The following is a 20501-nucleotide window of genomic DNA, read 5'->3' on the forward strand; positions in this document are numbered from 1 at the left end:
TAGACTTGTATCTGGGAGTTGCTTGGTTCGATTGTCACCCGAGACATCGGCTAGCCTGACTGAAGGTTGTTTGTTCATGGTTTTCCTGAGATCATTCAGGAAAATGCCGGGATAGTGCCTCGGTTAGGCCACGGCCGCTTCTTACCAGTTTCTTTACAATCCTTCGTTCATCTGTCATCCTACTTAAAGCGCCGTAGAACAACCCACCAATAAGAGACAGTAGAACCGCTGGGTCGGTCACGGGACACTGTCCTGAGCTAGTTCGACAGATCTACGAATCCTGACATATCTTCCTGAGATCCTTCTTAATGCTATCGTCCCATCATTTCGATATCTGAAGTGTGCATTTCCCAAAAGCGCATTCCTACTAGATTTTCTCGTTTTCTCCATCCCAGCCACATGCACAGTCCATCTTAGCTCCTTAGATGTCACAGGTGAGCTGTATGCCTGTAGGTCTACATGACAGAGTTGCTGGTTGTATAAAGTTGCTCTCTTGTGACATCTGTGTTAAGCGGGACTATGCTCGTAAGCAGTTTTTTTTACAGATGGTTTTAATTACAGTAAGACCTCAGTAATTCGGACTAATTGGGTGCGAAACCGTGTCCGAATTGTAGTAGTGCTACTGACAATATGTTCAGGGAAGTTATAAAGTGGACTTCACATGTCTTTTTAGGCAATAAAGCTTTATTTTGAAACTCAGATCGCATGTCATGAAATGTGAGACATGTAAGTTTTGACATCAGTCTTAAAAACATTTTAGGTAGGGGCAATGTGATCATCAAGGTCCTAATGCGCAAAAAATCCTAATTAGCGCGAATTCAGAATTGTGACGTCTCATTGCTTTATTATTATTATTAGGAGTAGTAGTAGTATGCTAGACAATTGAGGAAGAATAAGTTGAACAAATAATAATAATAATAATAATAATTCAGGTAAGCTCAATTCAATTCTTTATTATTTATGTGCTGAGCCAACAGCCACAAGGCCAATTACAGACACAGCACAGTGTAGCTAAAAGTAATTACATTATGGGCAAACACAGCATAAAGTCAAACACTAATTAAAGGTAAGCACTGGAGGAAAAAACACATTAATGCAGATAAGGAAACAAAGTAATAATAATAATAACATCTGTTAGAGTGCTTGACAACCGCTAAGCCTGTATCATGCAAGAGCTTAAAATACACATGTAGATATGTAAGTAGAAAGGCGATCATACATGTATGGCTGCAGTATGATGTACTAAATAGCATTATGTAAAGGAATGGTCTACTCGAGGGAAATCGTGTTCCTTCTGAAAACACTAAGAGAAACACGAAGAAATTGACATATGTTATTAGCAACGCTGGCACGCCTAGCTGAAGAACTGGATTGCTTAGAGTAGAAGTGAAGAAGTCTCTAATTACTTTAGTAGGTACCCGAAGACTAACGGTATCATGATAGAGTGGGAGTTCATTTTGTTCTTGAAAACACAAAGAAGTGGCGTATCAGGTTGCCGTGTCTGAACTAAAATGTTCTCTCTCGGTGAAGGATGTCCAATCTCACCTCTTCCTTTCGGAAAGTCGTCTCCTTCGCACGTAACGCGGTGTCCAGATGTGCTGATACGGCGCTGTCACTTCGAGTTTTTGTAGTTTTACACTTCCGGTTGCCGTTTTCTGTGATTCAAACGGTGTAGCGTAATTCCATGCCTTCCAGTCGTTTTGTTCCGAGATGTCTGGAAACGTATTATCTTCTAATACCGCTGTGACCAGCGTCGTGAGCTTTTACACTGCATAAGAGAACGCAGCGCTGCTGACGGAATTGTGTTGAAGCTTGATCCCTGATAATAAAATGGCGGTCGAGTTTCTGTTGAACCTTCCCGAAGCAAATTGCACAGAAAGAATCTCGAAAAATCGATAACATGACCATTTCGAATTTTATGCGACATGCGGATCCCTGTTATTGTAATGGTACAGTATACATGATTTCTTGATCTTTTTCTTCTTGTACAGCTTTTTGTTCATTGAATGACGTCTTAAATCAATTGGTTACGTAACGGCTAATTTGAGGAAGATTCTAATGTAAAGACCTGGGAAAGGTATGGGGGGGAAAAAAACAGAGTGTTCGTAGGTGTTTGTGTTCTCGCAGATTTGCATGGAGACATTGGAACAGATACACGAAAATGCGAGTCAGGATGCCGAGAATCGAACCCATGACTTTATATATACGGACCAAGAGTTTTGATCTCCCACCGTGGACCTTCTGTTTCTTGTTATTCGTGTGAGGTGCAAAAATGGGGCAGTGTCGTCTCGAAGTCCGTTCAGCTATAGCGCTCCTTTCAGTCTTCGACCCTGAATGAAATCGTTGAGTAGCAATAGAAATCTTTCCTTCGTGGGCTCTGTAGCCTGGTGGGGGTACCAGCTCCATGGCAACGACAGAACACAGGCAGAGAGACTCGTCTTCTGTCGAGCTTGGCGCAGCACGTGTGAGACCAGTACAAACTTCATCAAAATAGAATAACAAAGGCTTCCCGTGTAAGCTGTCCCGCTCCGACCCCACGCCCATTGTTTAAATAAACTGGACATGCCTTCTTATGATTGAATGGCTGATCTTTGGTTTATTTTACGACCCTGTTTCAACTGTACAATACCATCGAAAAAGTTACGAAGATGATCATGAATGGTAAGTGGGGTAAGGTTTCTCAAGGAGGCGGTCATTATGAAACCCACCCAAATTGGGGGTCGCTGTTGGTCGAAGAAAACCTTGCCGGTGGATGTTAATCAGATACAAGTTCTGGGAAGAATTAATCGGCTGCTTTCCTTTGATACGACACAGCTCCCATAGAAAATGACGCCTCCAGTAGTTATTATTTTGTTGCGTATATATTCGTTGCAGCGGTAACGTGTTAATCTGCCGTTGCCTAGCAACGATAGGGGGATACACATACAGACACAGACTGATGGGAGGAATTTATGAAGTACGCATTTGAGATGGGCTCAGGTGCCACGATAAACATACCAGGTTTCACGAAGATTGATTCAGCCATTCAGAAGTTAGTGGGGAGGGGATTCACAGACACACAGACAGCATGGAGATCGCATAAGCCTACTTTCCTTATTTATTAAAAACTGAACGTAGACTTATGCGATCTGCATGCTGTTTGTTTGTTTGTTTGTTTGTTTGCGAATCCGCCCTCTCTACTAAGTTTTGATTGCCTTAACCGATCTTTATGAAACTTGGTATGTTTATCGCGGTATGTGAGCCCATCTCAACGGCATACTTCATAAATCCATTCCACCAGCCTGTGTCTGTATGTGAGGCCCTCTTATCGTTGCTAGAGAATGATTCTGTGTAAATGTTACCGCGGCAATGAATACACACGCAATAGAAGAATTGCAGGTCGCGTATATCTGTTGGTTTATCTCTCGCCCTATCGTTGCTATGTATCATTTCGGTAAATACGTTACCGCGGCAACGAAGAATTGTTGGAGGTGTCGTTTTGAATGCGGTCCATGTCGTATTAAAGAAAAGTAGGCGAATAATTCTTCCCAGAACTTCTAGTATCAGTGGACTCACTCCAGTTCCATACCGGCTGTTTTAGTTCAGTTGATGGCCCTTCTGTTTTACGGGCCCCAAGATTTCTGAGGAATAAGAAGTCAGTCTCTCAGGTCCGTAACCTATTCGTATCATCCTGTAATCCCATTGGACGGAAGGAGCCGGCAGCCTCTATAACTGAAACACCACAATTAAATACTGAAACTCAGGCATTAAAACGTAATGACCGTTTTGATTAATTTGATGTACCTTCGTTTCTGTAATTTAGTCTTTGCTTATTTAATGACACTGTATCTATTAAAAAGGTAATGTATTTGAGGTTGTAAGACGGTCATGAATGCTGAGTAGTTATGAATTTGGAAGGATTTGGCCCAGAATTTTTTTACAGTTACCATCCCTGTAGTCGCCTGGAGAGACCATGGAAAACCACGAGAAACTCGTTCGAGGTAACGGGTCGCCTGGTACAGCACGATTTTAACCGCAGAGGCATATGCCTCGGATGAGATGGGAAGATGTGTGCAGTTTTTGTGTGTGGTTTCTAGAATGACGATGCCAGTAGCTTCACTGTATGACGCCAGTGATGAATAGGAAAGGATTTGGAAGGAATGGATTGTGGCATCATCGATATACTATCCCAGCATTTGCATGGAAGAACTGGGTAAAACCTCAACTCTTACATGAGTAAAACAAACTTTAGTAGTGAGTGGGGAACGAATTGCTTCCGGCCGAGGGGCCTGAGAAGTGAGGGAGCCTACGAAAATCTTCACTCAGAAAACCTGTAAGCCAGCTGAGTTTCAAACCTTGTCAGTGGCCTAAGATCAGTCTAGAATATTACCTCTACTCCAGCCTGTCTAAAATATCTTTGAGGGTTTTCGTCGTCAGGTCCCTAACTCATCTCTGGAAGGTCACTGGATTCTGTTTTCAAACAAACGATGGGAATACGATCTAAAAATTTGTGACGATGGTACATCAATACAATTATCTATTTTTTAACATATTCATTATCTTTTTTATTTAAAAGGGTTTCGGGGACTGGACTCTGTCTCCGTCCTCAGATGTAAGTCTTCGTTTACTTCCCATACATTACGTACAGTTCTCCATATGATGAGGCTCCAACTATTCCATTAATTACTGGGCCTCCTATACAATTTTATAATGAAACATTGAAATTTACTATTTGTCGACGGATACGTATGTAAAGTGGAAACAATGACTGATTCGATGTTAAAAACATCAATCAAATTTTAATTTTGTGTTTTTTATATATGACTTTTCTTAGTTTTAAATAACCTACTTATTGTATTCTTATTGCAAATTATCTTAAATGATGTATGACATTGTATCAAATTTTGCGTACTGCAGTTCAGTGGTATACGTTTGTTGAAGTGTGTTTGCCTGATGGTGGCCACTAGTGGCTGAAACATGTAGCAGAACTATATCTGTGCATTGTCCTTGAAGTTCTTTTATTGTTGTGTTGTGACGGTCAAATAAATAAGTTCTATATAAGTCTACTCATTTACGGGTAATCCCTCTCTCCGGACATCGCAGCCACCACAGGACAATATGTAAACCAAACGCAACGTAAATCATCAGTGGGAGTTAAGACAAACATTATGTAACTCCACACACATGAGACCTTGCACTTATGGTCATGCATAATTTAACGGCCAGAGTCCATGAAATCAGAGGACTATCAAAATATAAGCCAACACTGAAGAGGCAAATTCTCTGTATGGTACCAATTAAAACCTGCTTGTCCATAAAATATACGCTGAACTGAGTTGTAGTTCTCTGACTTCGCTGCGATAATGGCAGTCCAAATGGGAGCGATGTGCAAGCTGGGTTGTCTGGTCGGATGCTTATTCTATTTCCTGTAGATGGTGTTCGTTCCAATCTGTAAGACCTTCGCTTCTTTCCAACATATTTTTGACCTTCTTTTATGTGTATGTTGGGCTGAGTTTGATATTTCGAGCAGACCTTGGGCCAGATTTGTGCTCCTTAATGCGTACTTCTAAATGTCTACATATTTCTCAGACATCGCTAGTTTGTATCTCGACTGACTGACTACCGTCTAACCTTATTGAAGTCTTTCATGGTTTCATTCTCCTGGCAGATGCCGTATCTTACATATTTCATATTCTTGATTCCTGCTTATCACTTTAACTTGTTCGAAGCTTTGTACTGTCTACAGCTGAAACAGCATCCTTAAAGAATTATGCTCTTTATATACCAGTAAGTTTCTTTAGTCTCCAGGCCGGTTATTTTTCTAAGATCGAAACATTCTTTTTTGTATTTTCAGTAACACATGTTTCGTTAGTGTAAATAACCATACGTCATTTAATGCGAGCTTATAGGCGTGTAAAAAGTTCGGAAATATGTGCATGGTGTAACAGTTTTGGCGCGTTTGTTCCGTTATTTGATCTGGATTTTCAGTTCGTGAGTACCAGCTTTTGGTGATTTCGTATATATAGCATAAAGTTGATCGCTTCTCGCAGACTCACAGATGAATGCTAGCATTTTAAGTGTGTTCTTCCACTCTGTACCAAACAAATGCAGGGGATCTTAAATCATACGAACTATAAATAAACAAGGCTTTATATGGTTTTTGCTTAGTCGCAGTGTTTTGCCGAAATAATTTAAGCATTTTTCCTGCGGAGTGACATGGTTCAGGGTAAAGTTTGCTCTGGAGGCAATGCTCTAGACTTGTATTTGGGAGATGGGCGGTTCGAATTTCGGTCGGGTCACCGGCTGTCCTGAATGAGGTTTTTTATGGCTTTACTCAGTCGCTTCAGGCAAATTCCGGGCTATTATCTCGATTAGACCACTACCGCATTGTTGTGGAGCGTTGAGATTTCTAATTCAAATGGAGATCCCAGGCCGCATTGACCTGGATTGCCACAGGAGAAGACATGCAGGCCTGCACTTTCAGGTTGGAGGAAGCTTCGTTTAATTGCCAATATAACTGCAGTGAAATTAATGTTCCATGGATTTCAGTTTATCTACGGGCGTTGCAAGTTATCCAGCCAGTATAACGTGGAATGATTGAATTTGAAAGATTTGGATGGAGGTGGTGGTCGCCTAAGGTAAGACACTGTACCAGAATATACCTGTAGGGGCTGGTAAAAGCCATAAATCACTTCGGCCAGGGTAGTCGGTGTTCTGACGTACGTTAAATTTACGTACCTGGACATACACGCGTAGGAGTTTTCTTTCAAAGTTTCTTGAGTGATGACAGCTTAATAATAGTGTGTGAAGGAACTAGTTAGTGAGAGAGGTACAGTGCAGTATAGTGCAGTAATCCGAGTAAGTTGCCTGATGAAAGTCAACAGAAGCCATACCTGCAAGGACTAGCGGCAACTATCAGACGAGACGAGGTCACAGTGTGTCTCGAGTTCGGACGTTCTGTGTAATTATGAAGACAGGTACTTGTACAGGGGTTGCCCCGCTTACGGAGTCTTGTTCGCTACTTTGCATGATAACATCGCCAGATGAACAGACATCCCGCCTCCTGGCTAGTAAACGAACGAAATACTCGTGCCGTATATGATCCAAGATCATAATTCACATTTACCATTCCCGTTTCCTTTTGCACTCTTTTCCTTCTCCTATTCCTCGTATGTTATCTTTCCGTATACGTCTATTAATAATTCCAGAAGCTATTACAGTTAAGCTACCGAACCTCACGGTCGAGTGTTTTAACTTCTGTTTCGAGTTTCGAAGGTGCGGGTTTCGAATCTTGGCTCAGATCGGCGATTCTGGCTGAAGGTTTTCCTAGTTTTCTGAGACCTTCAGTGCACCTTAAATTGGGTCACGACCCGCTCTACCGCCTCTTTTCCATTTCAAAATCTGAATAATTGAAAGCTGCATTAAAGTAAGTAAAAATAGAAATTAACCCTTGAAAGCCGAAGTGGTTAATGTTTGTACCACATGCTTCAGCAGACTAAAACTCTGCATTTTGTTCTCGCAGTGTGTTTGTATATAAATTTCTTTATTAAAATCCGCCTCAACACAACAAAAAAATCCACGTTTAACAGTATATTGTCACATGTTTCGGCTTTTTAGAAAGCCATCATCAGGCAAATGCACAATTAGCGTGTTCTTAAGCTATTGAATTGCATACTTTATAATTCAGTGCCATGTTGGATTTTCGACAGTATACCGTAATACAATAATGTGAAACAAAATACAATAAAAGATGAAGATTTTAAAGGAGGTAAGTTACATAATTAAAAAAGAATATATATTGGCTTTGTATGGGGCTGAAACTTGGACACTTAGGGAAGTAGATCAGAAACACCTGGAAAGCTTCGAAATGTGGTGTTGGAGAAGGATGGAGAAGATCAGTTGGACCGATTATGTGAGAAATGAAGAAGTGTTATTTAGAGTCAGTGAGCAGAGGAATATCCTACACGAAATAAGAAAACGGAAGGCTAATTGGATTGGTCATATCTTACGCAGTAACTGCCTTCTAAAAGAAGCGATTGAAGGAAAGACAGAGGGGTGGATAGAAGTGACCAGAAGACGAGGAAGAAGACGTAAGAAGATGCTGGATGGCCTTGGGGACAGAAGAGGATATTCTCATTTGAAGGGGAAAGCTCTAGATCGCATTAAGTGGAGGAACTGTTTTGGAAGAGACTGTGGACCTGTCGTCTTGACAGATTACTGATGAATGAATGACTGTATATATATGTTCCTTGTGGTTCCCACAGTAAACAGCAGTTGGTTCCCTAAAGAGCATTAACCGGTTGAGCTTTGTAGCTAAGACGTAATATGTTTCTTGTGAGGTGGAACTGAATGTTTATATATTATCTAGAAGAAATTTAGTCTTTGAAGTCTTATCTCCCCCTCGGTTTCTTTTGGTCCCTTTTTTGTTCTTTCCTGCAGACACTAGAGATACCGGGGTGCCTTGGATTCCACTTGATGTTGGTTATCAGTAGCCAAGACTTAGGACCGAGGCAGTTTTTCTGCTGCACGGAATGGAGATTTTTTATAAGTACAGCATTAAACTTTTCTACATGGCGGGAGTTCCGGTGTGTGATAGTTTTTTCGTAATGATTTTGACAATTTTCTGCTGAATTTGAAATTATAGCAGATTTATTTATAAAACGGGAATGTTCGCTCCCGTACCACTTTTTAATATGGTGTCGCGGGGGAGGGGTTGTAGCTTAAAACAAGATGGCGTGCTACCATGGCGACCGCCTGTTAAAATCGCCGCTTGTGGTACAGGGCGTGGATTCCTGCAGCACACCTAAGGCAAGACAAATTGCATTAGACAGGGGTGTGACTGGTCATTGACGTTTCATGGTGACCGATAGATTCGGCTGCAATGAATAAATGCTCAGGTCCCGCAGCGTATGTGTGTGTCTGTCAGCTTGCTAGCAGATGTACCAGAAATCGCTGGTGAGGACAGATTAATGTATTAAGCTAGCTCTGATTCGAAATTAATTCTGAAGCAACGAACGCTTTGAACATTTAAACAGTCAGTGCTAAAACGGCCCATTTCTCTTCACACAGACGTTTTAGCTAATGGCGTTTAAATTGCGGCATACTCCGGTTTAAAGTACCTTAGATACGTGACAGTGAGCATTGTATGTGGGGTCGGCACATCGCGTGGTCTCTCTATCCAGACAGGATGACGCAATACAGAAGGAACGCCAATATAATCCATGCCCCAAATGGACTGCGACCTGATGTTTGAGAAAGTGAAAACGCCTGTCTTCTGCATACATAAGTAAACAAAAAGTCAGTTCTCTTTTCGTAATTAAGTTCCACGTCATGATGATGTATTGCGATAAGTTGATACATAACTCTTAACCCCTGCACAAGGTAGAGGTGACTGACCAACTTCACGTCCAGGCCGCTTTAGACCCAGTACGTATTTAATGGATGAGCTCCAGAGCCGGTTTGGGCGGAAATGCGAAAAATTTTGCCCCCGCTGAGAATTAACCCCCCCCCCCACCGTACAGCACGTAGCCAGTAAATACGAGTGTGCTGACCGAGCTACCCATAACAAAAAACAAACTCCGAGGTTTTAGTCCACAAGCGAAGTATACCGACCGCCACTTGTCGGCGAAGTTAGCGCCAACTTTTGCGGATAGAGGTGTCACGCGGTCAGCGCAACGAATCCCCACGGCCTTTAATTTTGGTTTTCTAGACCGGAGCCGCTATTTCCTTGAAATAGCTCCTCAGTTATCCTCACGAGGCTGAGTGAACCCCAGACCCACCACTTCTCAGAAAATCTAGTAACGCTGTGAATCGAACCCGGACCTCTGGATGTGTAACCAGGAACTCTGACCACTAGACCACAGAGGCGGTCGCCTGAGCTACCTATTTAATGAGAAAAGTGCAACAAAAGCTTTTGCTCAGTCGAACAGCAGAATTGTAGCCATTCTGAAGTCTAATGGCGCACCAGTAAAATCCTGAGTGGTACGGTGTCATTAACTGCACTGTAAGAAATAGATCTCTAGCTACAGTGCCACTGCCAGTTCTTCCTACACCGACATCGAAGTCCTACCCCCAGCTCTTCTTATCTCTACTTCTGTCTCGCGTACAGAACAATGGGAGTTCGGCAGCATCTTGCCGTCCCTTTCACGAGTTTGTGTAGTCTGCCCGCGATACAGTTCTGTGAGAGAAGTTGCCGAACCTCTAAGGCGTGGGAAACACATTACAGACTGGCAGTCGCATCTTGGTACTAGCGACATGTTGCTCTTTCATATCGAAGCAATCGGGAGCTCAGATATTTTGAGTCGTGTGATTTCGTGAATGGTAGAGGACAGAAGATCAAGAAATTGCCCTTGTCCTTCTGCTCCTCTTGAGCCTGTGGTCCGCATAGAGTTGTGCTTCCATGATCTGGAAGTGTGAGGAAGCTTGGAGACTGAGCTCAGTGTATGTTAGATTTTGGGACTGAATAGAAGTGAGTGTTGAGATCCACGCTCAGGCCAGCATATCCACAGGAAGGATCTCCTGATGCTCGCCGGGGGAAGGAGTGCTGGATTCATGCGGGTTTGAACGCCGTGGCGAAGAGAACGGTACTTGGCTTGTGCCAGCATTGAAGTTCAGTCCCATAGCCAATCACTTAGCCCCGCTATTTAAATTTTCTGTATCCTAACATTATCAGCAGTTTATTTTCTTAACTTATTTCCTTTCCTCTTTGCGTCTTTATCTCAGTGTCTTCACTTGTTTTTTTTCTGTCCGTTATTCATTATTTCTTCTAAACGGACTTAAACGATGCAGCCTTGAAGTAAACTTACGTGTTTTGGATCAGGTCGACTTCACAGGAGGAACATCGTCGGAGTCTTCTGCCTGAGTCCGCGCTCTCAAAAGACAGTGCACTTTACACATCGGTACAGTGAGCACAGTAGGGGGCATTTAATTTTTACCATGTTCTATTTGCATTAGATGCTGCAATGCATTATTACTGATTGGGTTGTTACTGATCTTGTATTCCCAGTAGTGCAACGAACGTTTCTTCTCTATGCAGTTCAGATCCAAGATATCTTGCCTATTCCATCTCATCTGTCACCCTATGCACATTGGTATAATTAATTAGCCTGCATTCGCTTGGCAGAATTCTTGTTGTTGATGAATCGTGAAGGACGTTGAAAGGAATGGTTGTCGTCTTTTTAGTTCAGCCCATCTGACTAGTTTGCAGGTATAATGTTGCACATGATAGATATTATTATTATTATTGCAACAAATTTGAAAGGGAATTAAATGAAACTTACTACAAAACATGGTTGATTTGTGCAGTGGATGCAGTGTTTTATAAGCCAAGAGTTGATTTAGTTTGTAGATACCACCCATCTACTAAAATGGTTTATGTTTCTGTCAAGCAGCTGGTTGTCTGAATATTAATTCCTTTCGTTGAGAGTAAAGTTGAAGTTGTGATGGGAAACATTCATTTTGTCAGTCTGGGGTTTCTTTTAATTTTACGTACATACGTGTATTACAACTTTCGAATAATCTGTTGCCTGTTGGCGTATACAGATGTTTTAAAATGTCCAGAACCTTAATTAGGATGGAAGAACATGGCTTGTTTTTTTTAACAAACTCGTGATTTGTTTAATTGGTATCTCAGAAATTAACGTTTTGCGCCACCGTGTGGTAATTGTGTTATGGACATATGAATGAAGCGCTGATAAGGGGCATGATGGCTGCAACCAAGGAAGTCAAGTTTTGCACAGGTCCTGATTTCCTGACTCATGTGTCCAGTAGCTTCTTCATGCTGCTGAATCGAATCAAATCCGTTTCACATCTATGTAATGCCAGCCACAACTCAGGAATTAGAGCGTTCATTTATTTGCGGGGAAAAAATTGTCATTGTTATGTTGTATCTGCAACAGATTAGCATCCAGGATTATAAGGTTTTCCTTTCCCGTGAAATTATAAAAGAGTGTATCCATAGTTTTTATTTATGCAGTGAGGCATACAAAAGTATTTGTAATAGGAAAGCACGGTCCTTGAAACATGTGTCCCAGGTTTGTGACGTTTTTATACCAACACAAAGAATATGGGAGCCGGGATAGCGTAGTCGGTATAGTGACTGGCTATGGGTTGGATGACTGAAGGGTCGGAGTTCGAGTCCCGGTAGGGTCAAGAATTTTCTCATTTCCACGTCGTCCATACCTGCCCTGGAGCCCACCCATCCTCCTATCCAGTGGGTACCGGTGGCTTTCTCCCCTGCGGTAAAGCGGCCGGGGCGTGAAGGTGACCACTTTACCTCCAACTAGTGCCGAGGTAAAGAAAATATGGATCTATACATCCATTCTCCCATATCCCTTCATGGTGTAGTGCTTAATTAGTTGAGTACAGGGACAACTTTACCTTACATTTAATCCAAAGCATATATTTGTTAAGAAAGAAGGTAATTACTAATATGTTGCTGTTTACAAGTCTATATGTTCAAAGTAAATAGTTTGCAAGCTTATGTGGGTATTCCTTGCCTTGCAGAGTTTCTTGATGGGACAGAAACTGCACTCCATCACTTTCCATGAAGACCATGATGTGCTGAATAAGAACTTAACACCTGACCCGGACCCCTCGTCAGCTGACCATGATGCTTCTGGTATGTTCAGTGTTTATACATATGTGTGAAGATGCTGATATGCCCTTAATAAATGCCTTGCTTGAACATGCAGTTTTAATGGTAATGTGTTTGTTCTGTGTAACATGAGATGAATATTACTTGTAGCTTTCCTGTAAAGTTTGTCAAAAGGAAGCCTATATTATATTCGTGCATTTTGTCCAAATAACATTTTAAGTGGAGGGCTGTCTATCTGTTGGCTTGCAGTTTCGCATGCCTTAGCCAAATGGTTGCACAATGCAGTGCAGTAGGTGAGGCTTTTAGTGAGCTTATTCCTGTATTCATGGTGCATCTGTTTCAGCCTACTTTTCTTGTTTTCTGAGGAGAGATAGTTAGTTAGTTAGTTAGTTAGTTAGTTATTTGGAGAGGGTGGGTTTCCCCATGCACTTAGACCTGTATTGGTCCATTGTGCTTCAATCTGTGATTTCTACCAGTCTCTATATCCTACCGGTACTGGTGCTTACCATCAGTCCTGCCCAGCCAGCGAGACCGGCTCTACTAGCTGAGAGGTATCTATAATGCCTCCCCCATCTACCAGAGGTATTAGAGACTGCTGTTGGGCGGAAAACGTCCGTAATTTGGCTCAGTGACCTCCTTAGGAGATATGAGGTCCTTTTACGTGCCGTAAAGCTACGACACGGGACCCACGGCTTAAAGTCCCTCCTGGAGGACTTGTTCCCTGAATTTTTCCGCCNCGACAACCTCCGCCGGGTATTTGAACCCGCGTACTACGAGTCATGAGGTGGGAACGTTACCTCTAGACTATGGAGGCCGCTTGAGGAGAGATAAGTATGAGGGACACTCAGTAAATAGGTCACAAATGGATATAAAATGTAAAACATGTGGTATTCAAGCCAGGAAAAGCATCCATTTCTCGACATGTCCTCCACCAACATTGATACACTTGTCCCATCTCATTACCTGTGCGTCAAAACCCACAGCAGAGAGGTCTTTTGACTATTGTCTCAGCCACTTCTGTACCGCCATTTCAGCCTCCTCATCATCAGCGAGACGTTTGCCGTGAAGGTGGCAAGGTGGTTTTTCCGTGGACCAAACGGATGGAAGTCACTGGGGGTTAGCCCCACAGTACAGATGGAAATGTTTGAAGGAAATGAGCTGCATTAAAAATTCATGATGTGGCTATTAGTTGGTCCATGCAACAAGAAATTTTTTTAAATTCACTTTTATGTTTTCAGTTGTTGTACATACAATATGATCTTCATGTAAAGGAAGGCTTTCTGGTGTAGGCATGCATGTGCCACATTTCACAAACTATATTGTGTGGTTTTGAAAATTAAACAGACAAATATTTAACTTTCTCATTACACGTTTATTAAATGGTATATTGTAATTCAGACTTGGATAATAAACCAGAGAGTAACCTTAATAAAGCACATACCATTCTGAATCTCTGTAAAGGATAATTGTTCTCTAATTTTTTTACATTAAATTAAACACATGTCATATTCTGTTTATTAGGTCAGTTATCAGTTGGTGATGACAGTAGCAGTTCTGGAGACACCTCCAGTTCATCATCACAGAGTGCTCACTCACCCCAGCAGCAGCCTTCATCCAACCCCCCAGTGACAGCCAACACTGGCCACAGCACATCTCCAGAGCAGCAGCGTCGGTCCTTCTACCTGCGGCTGAGCCAGCGAGCTGTTTCTCGCAGTGAGATCACCCAGTATGAGTTGGTCCATGTGCTGGGACTCCTCAGAGTGCCACAGCGTCCCAACCGTGGGCTGTCTACACACTCCCGCACCCGCAGTCGTTCTCGTGGTATTTGTTGCTGTTATTAGTGTTGTTATTTTATTAGTAATAGTAGTGCTAATGATGGCAGTAGCAGCAGTTGTGGTGGTGGCAGAAGCAGAAGTAGTAGTAGTAGTAGTAGTAGTAGTAGTAGTAGTATCATCATCTTTCACAGATCCTAGAATTTAAGAATGAATAATTTCTTGGGTGAGTGATTGTCGACAAGTTTCAGAGATGAATCATGAAGAATAACAGATACTGCATCCTATTATGCACACATTTCATACTGTTATTGCAAAGAAGTTGTACAAACTGCTTGCTTACGATTTTCCAGTTGGTCCAGGTTCATATTTAAGTTGGGCAATATCTAATATATTTCTGTTTCTCCCTCTCTCTGCACTGTTTGCAGACATTTTAATATACACCAGGCATGTCAAACTCAACTTGTACAGAGGGCCACCTCAGCCCTATAAATAATAGTCCTGGGCTGCACTTCAAAATAGAAATATACATTAGATTTTGATATAAGGAAATTTAATTCTATTTATTATTTAGGAATAATTTCAATATAATTACCTAAAGTCACATATCTTACAGTTTTAAAAAGCAAGAGAATGCCATTTTTGACAAGTATCAAACAACTTTTCAGTATGTAAAAAGAGAGATTACACAAGAAGTTATGTTAGAAATAGCAAAACATTGAATCCTGCAGCCTGCTAATTTATGTCTGCGTGAGACTTCTTGTCTTCTGGTCTGTTGGAAAATTGTCTTTACAAAAAATATTTCTACTAAAATTTTAATATTGATTTTAATATCAGTTAGCTCTAAAAGTTGAGGGGCTGCACTTTGTGGCAATGGGGGCCATATGTTTGACACCGCTGATCTACACAAATTCCATCAAGCTGTTTCATTCCTGTTCCTTCAGTTTTAATTCCTGGCATATGAATGAACATATGAGGGTACAGTATTCTGAAATATGTGTTCTCATAAATTCAGTAGAACTGTTCAACATTTAATTGACTCTAACCCCACTTAACAACCTTCACTGAAACATTAGCACATCATTCTTTATTAAATGTTCCTACATTTGGTTGCCAAAAAAATATCAATTGTAGAACTTCATTAATACAAATTTAAAGCCTATTACTATGTCTCCTATGAGGAAGAATGTTTATAGTAGTCTAAGAGTATTTCTTGAGACACAGACAGGAAAACCAACACACACTTCATGAAACACCATCCTTTTTGAGAAGCTGGTAGTCATTGAGTTAGTCAAGAAATTCCCTCCTTTTTATGGAATGTGAAAGTTAGTTTCATTGTTCATGAGGATGCCTACTGGACTGTGTCATGAACAAGATGCAGTCAGTTCATATCCTCATAGTTTATCTCTTAATATCTGTTATTTTCTTGTCTGTGCCTGGGTCTCACAAGTGTGCTATTCCCTTAAGGATTTCTGGCTGAATCTTGATTTGATCAACTTAATGGTAGTTGTAGGTTACAAATTATGAAGTTCTCATTATACAGTTTTATCTAACTTACTTCCTATCTTTTAATCCTAAATATTCCCCATTATTACTCTGTTCAACACCCTCAGTCCTGCGATATAATGCTGTGTAGTGTGTTGAAAGTCCTCAGGTCCAACCTCAGTCTATGTGCTTCCCATACAGTGAGAAACAAAGTATCGCACCCATAGAAAATAACAAGTAAAACTATAATTCTGTCCATGATGTGTATTTTTGCTAACCATCTTAGAGTGCACACAATTTCACCTTTCTCTTCACTTTTACACTACATGTTTTGGCAGTAATCTTCATATTTTTAGATATGAGAACTGAAGAGACAAATTCTGACCTGATTGGTAGGCATTCCCAGAACTGAATCTACTTGTAATACTTTTATTGTCGGGGAATAAGGGATTTTGAATTTTGAAGTTAGCTGCTGAATTTTAAGTTGAGAATAACAATATTGGTATGATGACCAGTTTTCAAAGTGTTCTTTACCTTTAGGATCTGGGGTTTTCTTAGGGGTGACTATGAAGAATGCTGTCTTCTGGGATGTGGCGCCATGTAAATCATGTATAACTGATGTTTCAGAGGAACGTGTTGCCACCATGTTCATGGTGTTATTGACTGGTGGCTCAGTCTGCCAGCCACCTGCTCACAAATTTTTCTCTCATAAAGATGGAGGCAGCATGTTCCTCCGAAATGTTGGTTCACACAAGATCTACATGGCACCACATCCTGAAAGAGGCACTCTTCGGTTTTTTACCTGTTCTTATATTTGGTTCAGAGAAGCTTTTTCAAATGGTATACAGCTTTTTTTTTTTAAGAAAAGTTTGTTGTAGATAGCAAAACAATTACATGGTAGCTATATATATGTTTCAGTAAGGTCATGCTGACTAGGAAACATTGGATTTAGGGATGTGGAAATTAATGTGTAGTTGGATCGTAATCATGCTTATAAATTTCCTATGAAACACACACAGATATATATGTCAAAACTGCAAGCAAAGTGACGGGGCAGTTGCTGAGGTTAAGAAATTCCGCATAATCAGAATCTATAATGGATGAAAAATTATGCACACAAATGAACCACTAAATTGTATTCTTTGCAGATTGAAGATTTGAAGGAAAGATCATGTTATAAGCCCTTCTCAGAACTTCTTGTTTTATTTATCATTTTGTAGTAGTGTTTGTTCACGTTTGTGCAAACCTGCATTAAACACAGACCTACCCAGTACCCCAAGAAAGGTAAAGGAAACAGATAATGGACTTAAATGCAGTCACCCAACTTGGATGGTTTCATAACATTGTGCTCTCACACATAGATCTGTGACATGCTGTTTTGCTCAGTCTAACAAGAAGGAGAGCTGAGAAGGTACTCCATTTTGGGGTATAGAAGTTTTCCAAATGTGCCTTTTTGTGAATATATATACATCATAAATCTGCATGCATCTCATATTGTAGAACTTACAGTTATCACATTGCAGAGTCATGGAAGTATTTTTCTTTGCATTTCCATTATTATAATTCATAATGGAAACTGTTTAAAGTAAAAATTATAGATTTTCTAAGTATAAGTTCAAGTTAAGTCTCATGTTAATTTTGAGCTCTAAAGGGTCACTGTGGATTAACATTAGCTGAGCCAGGCAACTTTTATTACTGACCCCCAGTACAGTGTCATAGTAGTTTTATAGATGAATCATTCCAAAGGACAGGAATAGCTTTGTGTCTTGTGTTCCTTTGACACTCCTAAAAAGATCAGATTGAAGTAGATTGTATTGCATGCTGTGAGGTAAGTTTCCAATATGATCTTAGTCATTTCAGATGAGAGAGAAATCATTGACTTATCACTGGTAGGAAGCCAGTTTCATTAATCTGCTTGTTTTTATTGAGATGAGATAGCTAAGTAAATTGACTGTCCAGGCTGGAAGACCAATATTCAGTTCTCAGCAGTATTGAAGATTTTTCTCATCACAGCTTAGCCCAGACTCGATATTGGGCCTCTCTGAGGCATACTTTATGTAAGACACTGGAGTGCGGAACTACCAACTCATCTTAATGTATGGCTGAAGGCTAGGGTGTTTGGGGCTCTTCTCTCATGCTTTCAAAAGCTAATGGCTAGGCACTGGGATACTACTTTACCTTTGTGTAATTGTATAGATATTTTGCTACTAAAGGCTGTCACAAGTTTTGTGCAAGATGGGTCCTAAAAGTGCTCACATGTGCATACCAAATGTAGGGAATGACTTCGGCTTTGACTTTTTTAGAGTGATACCTCAAAGATGGTGATGAATTTCTTAATCACATTATGCAAGTAACATGTGATGAAACCTGCTTACATTTGTGAGTATTGAAACCAAAGGGCACTAAAACCAGTGGATGCACACACATTCACCAAACAAGCTGAAAGGGTTTATATAAATGTTGTCTGCCTGCCAGATAGCTGATGGAAATTGTTTTTTGGGATACGAAAGGAGTGCTGATGGTAGAATTCATGCAACATGGTACCACAACAGTGTTAGAAGTGTATTACAAAAAAAAAGACCAGACTTAGAAGGTTATTAATTAGGTATTCTGGGTCAAAAATATAGTATGAACATGTTACTGACTCTGAAACATTATTGTTATTAGGACATTTACAGTTACCCACCTGGATTTTACTTTGCAAATTAAAGGGCAATCAACAGTATCCATAAACTCTACTTTTCAAATTGTAAATTTAATATACAAGGCTAAAACATAATATAAATATTAACAGATTCAGACACAATTGCATGCCAGATGGTTAATGTGCAACATTTACTCTCCCCATTGGAATGAACTGCCTTGAATTTTAAATTATATTCCTCTATGGACAAGGGCAGGAAAGTGGATCTAACATGCTGTGCACCTCTGCATTGTGGGAACATGTTACATGCTGTACTTGAATTGCTAGTATAGTGATCGGTGGATTGACTGTTTCATGAACATTAAGGTCATCTGATCTCATTTTACTTGATTATGTCCTTTTGGGCCACGTGAAGACATTGATGGACCAGCAAAATTCACCAACAAAGAGATGAACTTGTTGATAGAATAATGCAAACAGCTGATAACATTCAGAGTAACCCTGAAACAATTCACAGCGCTATGCGGTCACTGTTGCAACACACAACATTGTGCATCAAGTGTGTGTGTGTGGGGGGGGGTCATTTTGAACAGTACCTCATGTGGGTGGGCCTATAGTTTAGCTTCCCCATACATCTTTGTGACATGGTGCTTAATTAATTAAGTACAGGGTTCACTTGCCTTGTACTTGTACTTAGTTCTTTTCCGTATCTGTTATTTTTTATATTACATTTACAATTTGAGCAGCAACATTTATGAATTATGTGCATTTCCTGTTAAAATTCACACATTGAAGTACAATCCATGTCTGTAATGTTAAATGCATGTCCCTCTATGTCGTAGTGCTTGAGAATAGGACAAATGCTCATAGAGCATTTCTATGCGAAGTTACCTGCACATTTGCACCACAAATTATTTTTTAGAATGAGCGTTTTTCCCGTTAATTAAACAGAATTTTGTGAAATGCTTACTATCATTCAGTTTATGATCCCTTATCTTCATATGTTCCAAAATCAGATTACATGGAACTAATTTTACCTGTCATGTTATATGGAAATGAAACTTGTAATTCTAAGGGAAGAGTAAGAATTGAGGGTATTTGAGAACAAAGTGCAGATGTGGATATTTGGACCTGGGAAGGATGAAGTAATAATGAACTGGAGAAAATAATGTGTAAAGCCATGGTCTTCACGTAATAATGTGTTAGTGACCATGAGATCATGTGCAGCCTCATTTTGTCATACCATTGGCTAATGTGTTAAATTTTTCTGTGAATTCTGAAGTGCATTAGAAGAAGAACGACCCAAAAAAGATCAGCACGATTACCATTTTCACTACGATTCTTCCTCATTGCCATAATCTTTCTAATCTTCGATGTAGAAATTGCACTACTACTACCAATAACAATTGTAATAACAACATCGAACATAAAATCCTGAATAATAATTAGATCAACATTCCTACTAATCCTAATTATCGGTCTATACCACGAATCAAATCAGTGAGCACTAGAATGAGCTAATTAGGAGCTGTCATTAATTACAACATTTGGTTTGCATCCAAAAAATGCTGTAAAGTATGCCTTGTAAATGGGAAGTATAAAATAGTGTAGTAGTGTGCTAAATTACGTGATTTGGCATGTCACGAAATATTGTCTACATTTTATTGAGACACATCGTGAAACTAGTTAAGAAATACTGGTGGACCACAACAATGGGCAGTCACCTTCAGAGTGCATGTTACGAAGACAGTTGTTGTTAGTAACAGAAACAGAGACTTTCCTCAAACATAACGGCTGTTTATGCATAGTGGCAAGAATTGTGAAGCTCTGTCCCTAAAATGAAGTAAAATCTCTTGTGTGTCATTACTTTAAAGTTCGAGGAAACTTACAATTTAGTTTAAAGTTTAATGGAAGCAGAATTGTAAATATACTTTTATGGAGAAAGTTATCACATGATCCCTCTTCATATGTCCCTCACCCTTCAATCTGTTGTCAGTACTTCTCTTTTTTTACTCAGCTGTCAGGA

General features: G+C 40.3%; 1 protein-coding gene across 3 annotated transcripts in view; it reads left to right on the forward strand.

The window, feature by feature from the left end:
• LOC111875210 (neuronal PAS domain-containing protein 2) overlaps window positions 1-20501 on the forward strand; it is a 459290-nt gene that overhangs the window by 408184 nt on the left and 30605 nt on the right. For all 3 annotated transcript variants that reach the window (XM_023871270.2, XM_023871271.2, XM_023871272.2), the window contains 2 exons: window positions 12484-12598; window positions 14096-14395. In XM_023871270.2, coding sequence (XP_023727038.1) covers window positions 12484-12598; window positions 14096-14395 — 415 coding nt within the window. The remainder of the gene's footprint in view (window positions 1-12483; window positions 12599-14095; window positions 14396-20501) is intronic.

The sequence above is a fragment of the Cryptotermes secundus genome, unplaced genomic scaffold (genome assembly GCF_002891405.2).
Source record: "Cryptotermes secundus unplaced genomic scaffold, Csec_1.0 scaffold1564, whole genome shotgun sequence".
Lineage (NCBI taxonomy): Eukaryota > Metazoa > Arthropoda > Insecta > Blattodea > Kalotermitidae > Cryptotermes > Cryptotermes secundus.